This window comes from Lygodium microphyllum, chromosome 22, assembly GCF_053477565.2.
Source record: "Lygodium microphyllum isolate KBCC chromosome 22, Lygodium_microphyllum_v1.1.10, whole genome shotgun sequence".
In the NCBI taxonomy this organism is placed as follows: Eukaryota; Viridiplantae; Streptophyta; class Polypodiopsida; order Schizaeales; family Lygodiaceae; genus Lygodium; species Lygodium microphyllum.
In genome coordinates, this window is record NC_141156.1 from 137,674,900 (window position 1) to 137,681,906 (window position 7,007).

Sequence of the window (7,007 nt, forward strand, 5' to 3'; positions counted from 1 at the left end):
GGTTAAAATTGTAGACTGATAAGTCTTGACTTTGACTTTTGATGCAGTTGTATTTGTTTTTCAATTAGAAACAATAAAACATGAATCGCCACTAAGGCTAGCATTTATAGAATCAGTGAATCAAAGCAAAGATGTGGTTTAAGCTTACTTACACCATCATCTTTGACTATCAAGAGAATTGTAATTTTATTACCTAGAAATTACTTACCTTAAACTATTTAGAAAAGTTCATGGGATTGTGACCTCCCTGTGATAAATAATGAAAAAGATGCCAGGTTAATGTTCTTCCCACAATTAAAGATTTGGCATAGGACATCTATTGCAAAATAGATAGAAGTTTCACTCATGTGAATGAAATTAAAAATAAGGCAATGTAATGTCAAGGGCTTTCCAAAGTAAGCATGACCCTATATCCATAGACCCTATATATGCATATACTCTAAGTACTATATTGAGAGAAAGAGGAAGAGAAAGATTCCAATGAGAGAGGGAAAAGAAGAGGTTGAATAAATGCTTACAATCTCCATAAATTCTCTCAATGCTCAAATATTGTGAAGAGAAACAAAATGCATGAAAGATACCAAAAGGGGGATTAACAAGGCCAATAGATTTTTCTTCCATTCTTTTATTAGGAAATAGCTACACTATTATAAAAAAACTAAATATCCTAAATTATGCTAAGATCATTTCCATAGTTGTTGCTAATAAACTTTACCTTTGAAAAAAAGCATTGAAATTATGGAAAGATAGCTTTTAAGTTAATATCTTCAAAAGACATACAAAATATTTAAAAACCTCTAAATTGTCAAGGGTGAAGGTTTTTATATTGGTTGTTGAAAGTATTCAATGTGTATAGTATGGAGAGAGAGAGAGAGAGAGAGAGAGAGAGAGAGAGAGAGAGAGTGTGTGTGTGTGTGTGTGTGTGCATGTGCACCTGTGTATTTTGTTTTCCTAAATCACAGTTCTATTATTACGAATAGATATTTGTATTATGCATCAAGCGATACAAGGCGCAAGGTTTGAACTCACATACCCATATGAGTCAATCCACACTAAAAACCAATGGGCAAAGGTAGATATTTGTATTATGCATTAGGCGATACAAGGCGCAAGGTTTGAACTCACATACCCATATGACTCAATCCACACTAAAAACCATTAGGCCAAGGCCTAGTTGGTTCTACATCAAAAATCTTACCCGAGAATGCTCACCTACTTGGTTACTTTGGAGTACTTCAACTACTTTACCCCGGAATCCACGTTTGGCAAGGGTGGAGGTGGTGGCATGCATAATGCGACGTTTAGGAGCACGAGAGAGAGAGAGAGAGAGAGAGAGAGAGAGAGAGAGAGAGAGAGAGCGCAGAGAGATGGTAGGAGGAGAAACGGATGAATGAGCATTATTGATGGCGACGTTCTTTGGGTTGACGGCCTTGGGAGACGAGCATCTGTTCGTGACGAAGGCTCGCCACGTGGCCTACCCCTGCATGCAGGACGTGCCCCTGCCCGTCTACCTGCGCGCCTTCCAATCAGAGGCCGCCGTCAGCCACCACCCACAACAACAACGCCGTCAATATCCTCATGACGATCACCAACATGCAGCAGAACAACATGGTCACGTCGACCAGAGCCACCACGTCCACAGCCCCCCTCCTCCTCCTCCTCCTCCTTCTTGTGGCTCTGAGATACGCAGGGCCCTCCTCCCGCGCGTCCTCACTCAGTCCCTTGGCCGCCCTCCAAAGTTCCACGAGATGGAGCTCGCCTTGAGGTCGCTCTCTCTCTCTCTCTCTCTCTCTCTCTCTCTCTCTCGGTGGTGGGGGCCATGCCGAAATCTATCCTCAGCCGGCTGTGATAGCCTACGAGAGGAAATTATTATATAGCATTGTACTTAGTCTTATTGGTCAATATTGGCCTCTCACCCATGATACCACCACCACCACCACCACCACCACCTCCTCCTCCTCCTCCTCCTCCTCCTCCTCCTCCTCCTCCTCCTCCTCCTCCTCCTCCTCCCTCTCTCTCTCTCTCTCTCTCTCTCTCTCTCTCTCTCTCAATTAAGTGGCTACCCTTGTGGTAAGCCACTTGCCTTATCAACCACCTAGGTGCTCTTCCTTTTCTATTCCTATCAACCTACTCCATCTAGTCACCATGTGTTCACTAGATCTGGTCAACTTAACCAATTGACCTATACCCATTTGGACGCATGCACGCACATGCGCGCGCACACACACACGCACACACGCATCATGGTAGTCTTGAACCGGGCTCATAATTGCTTCCATTGCATATTCGTTGACTTAGCCCCATCCTCCAATCCCTTAATCCAATGTCATCACATATACATTTATGTAGCTTAGACAACCATACATGTCTTTCCCAAGGGGATACTCTTATGTTGCTACCACATTATTATAGATGGTTTAAGCCTTTAAATATCTCCATTGAGATGCTAATAAAGTGTTTTAAGTGATAGAAGTCCCTTACCAATGCATGCCAAGCAAATTCGTGTTTATAGCCATTAATGCATCATCTTAAAAAAACTGACACTTCAAAGTAGCACACCCAAAAACTCACATTCCAAAGCAATTTGAAATCTATGATTTGTATTCAGTGGCCTATCGTCAAGTTACTCATTCGTTTTGACCAATATATATCATACCATAATTAAGGTTTTTTCTTTTGACACCATTACTTGTACATGTTAAAATACATTTATTGAAGTCAAATTGAAGTCCATAATGTTTCAAGATAGATATTGAGAGTTTTCTTCTTCATTCTTTGACATGTAGCTCTATTGGACAGATACCTTGACATGGGGCCTGGAAATATCACAATTGGAGAGTTTAATCATGGCATACAATGCATGCTAAGTAGGTTATAATTCAATTATTTCCTTCGTTTAGTCTTAGCTTTTGCATTCTAACACCTAAAATCATAATCAAGTTCGACCTATTACATAGTACACATTTGCATGCATGTCTCATTCATGTGTATGTGTGTGTGGTTTCTGAAATTTAAATTAGCATGCACATGCATGAGAGAGAGAGAGAGAGAGAGAGAGAGAGAGAGAGATAATTTAGCCAAGCATAATATTTGCAAACAAGATATTTGTTTTTTATTAATATATATGCACATCACAAATTACACTATGACTTGATGTCACACTTGACAAATTTCCAATCGTAATGTATGTAGATTGTCACCCAACAAAAACAACAAAAGAGGCACAAGGAAAAGGTATGATCCATTACCGTGTACTATTATGTCATCTGAAATTTTTATCTACCTCTAAATTTTCGATGCCTCATCTCATGCCATAAGCTTATTATTTGTATCACATAGGAAAGTTGAAAACATTAAACCCACTACAAATGGAGAAAAAGTCATCTTATTTACAGGTTTGTTGTTCTTTAACTAAAAGATGTTTGGATTTATGATTATTGAATTATTAAAATCATAACCAAAATTGTTTGTCATACTTGATACACCTTAAACAGCTTAAGGAAGACAAAGATAGGCATTTATTAAATGAGTTGGGACCTCATGATACCCAAGACTTTCCCTTGAGTTCAAATCAAGAGTATGGTTGGGAAGATAATCTCCCACTCAAGGCAAAAAGGGAAAATTTCCCGAGAATGAAAACTGATGTGACCTACAATGAGGGCATTTGTTTGGATAATTATTATAAGATGTTTTAGATTCAACTTCATGGATTGTATTTTGACACCAAGTAATGAGGGCATTTGTTTGGATAATTACTATAAGATGTTTTAGATTCAACTTCATGGATTGTATTGTGACACCAAGCAACATTATTTGGGAAAGTAGATGGAAAGATGTTTATAGACAACAATTATTTGAACCACATACTAGCATATATAGGGTCAAAAATGCGTAAAAGGCCTTGCATAATTGCAAATTTATCAATTATGTAAAAGTCACACATCAAATGAGATGCTAGATATGGTTTGTACAAATATCTTTGAATGAATTTTAACAACTTGCTTGTGGCCAACAATAGTGTTGGTGTTTACGTGTATTATTTATTGCCCACATGTTTAATAATATCTTAATTTAAAAGATAAGTTTTGCATATAATATCTTAGTAAAAGATAAGTTCAATAAGGTAATCTTTATTTGTGCAATCACTAATTAGTATTTTTCAAAAATACATAAATAAGAGGAGGAGAGTTCATGACATACGTTTGTATTTAAACATAAAATAAGATGAGGATGAATGACATATGGTTTGAGTAATCTTTATTATCCTGCATTTCAAAGACTATGTTAATATGTTCTAATGTCCATAAAAACTATATAATTGACTCTAGCATGACAATAAGCCCTAAATTTGGATGATGAAGATAGATGAGGGCATCAAAAATCTTGCATTAGACAAGGGTGTTGGGAATCTTACATGGACAAATATAACTCTATTCACCCATGATATGGGTTATTTTACAAAACAATTGTTTTGATGTCCAACTATCACACTTTGAATACCATCTATGGAGAATTTTATCGTAGGTTCTTGTTATATACTAAATTTTTAGTGTGTTCAAAAAGTGGAAGCTATGTGTCAAGGCTTGTAAGGTTGCTTGTTATGAAAACCTAGGTAAGTGTAATATCCCCTGTGCCTTCCCCCATGAGAACCCCCCTCTTAAATTTTTTTAAATTTAACTTAAAAATTTTTTTACTCTTCCTCTCTCTCCCCCTGCCGACTGGATGCGGGGAGAGAGAGAGAGAGAGAGAGTGAGTGAGTAAGGAGTGAGATGCCCCCCCCCAAGTGGAGGGTGGTGGCTGTGAACAACCATCTCCCCCCCATACCACCTCCCTCCCCCCTCTATAAAAGGGAGCCCCCCTCGTGGGGCTGAAAAATAGCGGCCCCCTTGTGGCCATCGTCAGCATGCAGCCTTTCCCTCCCTCCAAAAGCGCATCCCTCCTCATCGTCCTCAGTAGGTGCCGCCCCCCCTGGCTGTGATCAAGAACCCCCCTGCCCCCCCCCCCCCCCCCCCCCCCCCCCCCCCCCGTGTTCATTGTGAAGAAGAAGAAGAAGAAGAAGAAGAAGAAGAAGAAGAAGAAGAAGAAGAAGAAGAAGAAGAAGAAGAAGAAGAAGAAGAAGAAGAAGAAGAAGAAGAAGAAGAAGAGAGGAGAGAGGAGAAGAAGAGAAGAAGAAGAAGAAGAAGAAGAAGAGAGGGAGAGAGAAGAAGAAGAAGAAGAAGAAGAAGAAGAAGAAGAAGAAGAAGAAGAAGAGAGAGAGAGAGAGGAGAAGAAGAGAGAAGAGAGAAGAGAGAAGAAGGAGGAGGAGGAGAAGAAGAGGGGAGAGAGAGAGAGAGAGAGAAGGAGAAGAAGAGAAGAAGAAGAAGAAGAAGAGGAAGAGAGAGAGAGAAGGAGAAGAAGAAGAAGAAGAGAGAGAGAGAGAGAAGGAGAAGAAGAAGAAGAAGAGAGAGAGAGAGAAGGAGAAGAAGAAGGAGAAGAAGAAGAGAGAGAGAGGAGAAGAAGAAGAAGAGAGAGAGAGAAGGAGAAGAAGAGAAGAAGAAGAAGAAGAAGAAGAAGAAGAAGAAGAGAGAGAGGAGAAGAAGAAGAAGAGAGAGAGAGAAGGAGAAGAAGAGAAGAAGAAGAAGAAGAAGAAGAAGAAGAGAGAGAGAGAGGAGAAGAAGAGAAGAAAAAGAAGAAGAGAGAAGAAGAAGAAGAAGAAGAAGAAGAAGAAGAAGAAGAAGAAGAAGAAGAAGAAGAAGAAGAAGAAGAGGGAGAGAGAGAAGGAGAAGAAGAGAAGAAGAAGAACAAGAGAGAGAGAGAGAGAGAGAGAGGAGAAGAAGAGAAGAAGAAGAATTTCTGAAAACACGCCCCTCCCCCTTCATTATTTTTTTCTCCACTCAAGGAGAGGCGGCGAGAATCTTGCATAGGAGAGTGCGAGAACTCTATCACTTGTACACGCGTCTTTGAATATGGCCCCGAAGCATAGTTCCACAAAGATTGTCGGAAACCCTGCAAGTGTGGATGGAGGTTCGAATCAAGGTGGCACCGCAACCGTGAACGGTTCATCATGCATCAATACCACTGGAATCAAGGCATCACTCCAAACCTAGGTTGCTCTATTATTAAATCATAGGTTATAAATATCACAGTGAAAAATCATATTCACATACATCACATTAATTGCGTGTTTGATAATTTCCTAGGTATGAACTTAGTTGTGATGTATGTAATGAGCAAGATAATTTTCGTTGTAAGATGACATCATAATAGGTGAAATTGATTAGATTATTGCATCGTAAATTACCAAAAACATCTTGCAAGTATTCCTGCATAAAGTGCATTGCTCCTTACACAAGTTCTTGCTTAAAATGCACTTCAAAGGACATTGAAAGAAACAAAGTGCATCTCCATATCGCAAGATGGATTCTAAGGTACATGTAATAATCTGCTAAAAAGATAAAGTGCAGCTAGGCTCATACAATGATCACATAAAGTTAGATCATTCAAGAAGGTCATAGATCGTGTAAATAATTACATAGAGGATAATGTTAAGATTGCATGCATAGAAGTACCTTCGACATGCGTGGCATAAAATAATGTATGGATTATATCAAAATTGTAAGCATTGAAATGAAGGCATGACATTACGTTGCGTGCATTAAAGTTGTTGGGATAATTCAATGTTATTTGTAATCGACCAAATGGGACTGAGGTCCATGAGTCCCATGTCAAAGTCCTTGGTGACTTCAAGAGGGATAGGTAAAAGCTTAAGCGCCTGTGAGTATTATTAAGAGGGCTTAAGAAGATTTCACTTAAGACGGAGTAGGAACTGTTCTAAACAGAACCATCCTGACCAACCATGGTCAAGAGGATAGACAATCTTAATCAATTAAGATCAAAGATAAAGGTACATGGGAGCTCCAAGGGATCTAGGAGATAACCAACAAGTTGACCAACCAAGGACAACGGGGTTGTCCATGACCTATTTTTACCAAGAGACCTAAGGCAAGGATAATTAGGGTCGGCAGGGT

The 7,007-nt window shown here is 39.4% G+C and overlaps 1 protein-coding gene across 1 annotated transcript; it reads left to right on the forward strand.

Moving 5' to 3' along the window:
- Positions 1 to 1,293: 1,293 nt before the first annotated feature.
- On the forward strand, positions 1,294 to 4,003 carry LOC148017670 (uncharacterized). The gene is made up of 5 exons (XM_087662943.1): positions 1,294 to 1,765; positions 2,800 to 2,867; positions 3,193 to 3,234; positions 3,340 to 3,395; positions 3,495 to 4,003. Exons 1-5 carry the CDS (start codon positions 1,404 to 1,406, stop codon positions 3,693 to 3,695), a joined length of 729 nt encoding a protein of 242 aa, XP_087519069.1. The 5' UTR covers positions 1,294 to 1,403; the 3' UTR covers positions 3,696 to 4,003.
- Positions 4,004 to 7,007: the final 3,004 nt, after the last annotated feature.

Excerpts from the sequence above, each read along its gene's own strand:
- LOC148017670 (XM_087662943.1), top strand. The coding sequence starts at position 1,404 with ATGGCGACGTTCTTTGGGTTGACGGCCTTGGGAGACGAGCATCTGTTC. Across the intron at positions 2,868-3,192 it reads TGGCATACAATGCATGCTAA|ATTGTCACCCAACAAAAACA; the intron begins GTAGGTTATAAT and ends TAATGTATGTAG. Across the intron at positions 3,235-3,339 it reads AAAAGAGGCACAAGGAAAAG|GAAAGTTGAAAACATTAAAC; the intron begins GTATGATCCATT and ends TGTATCACATAG.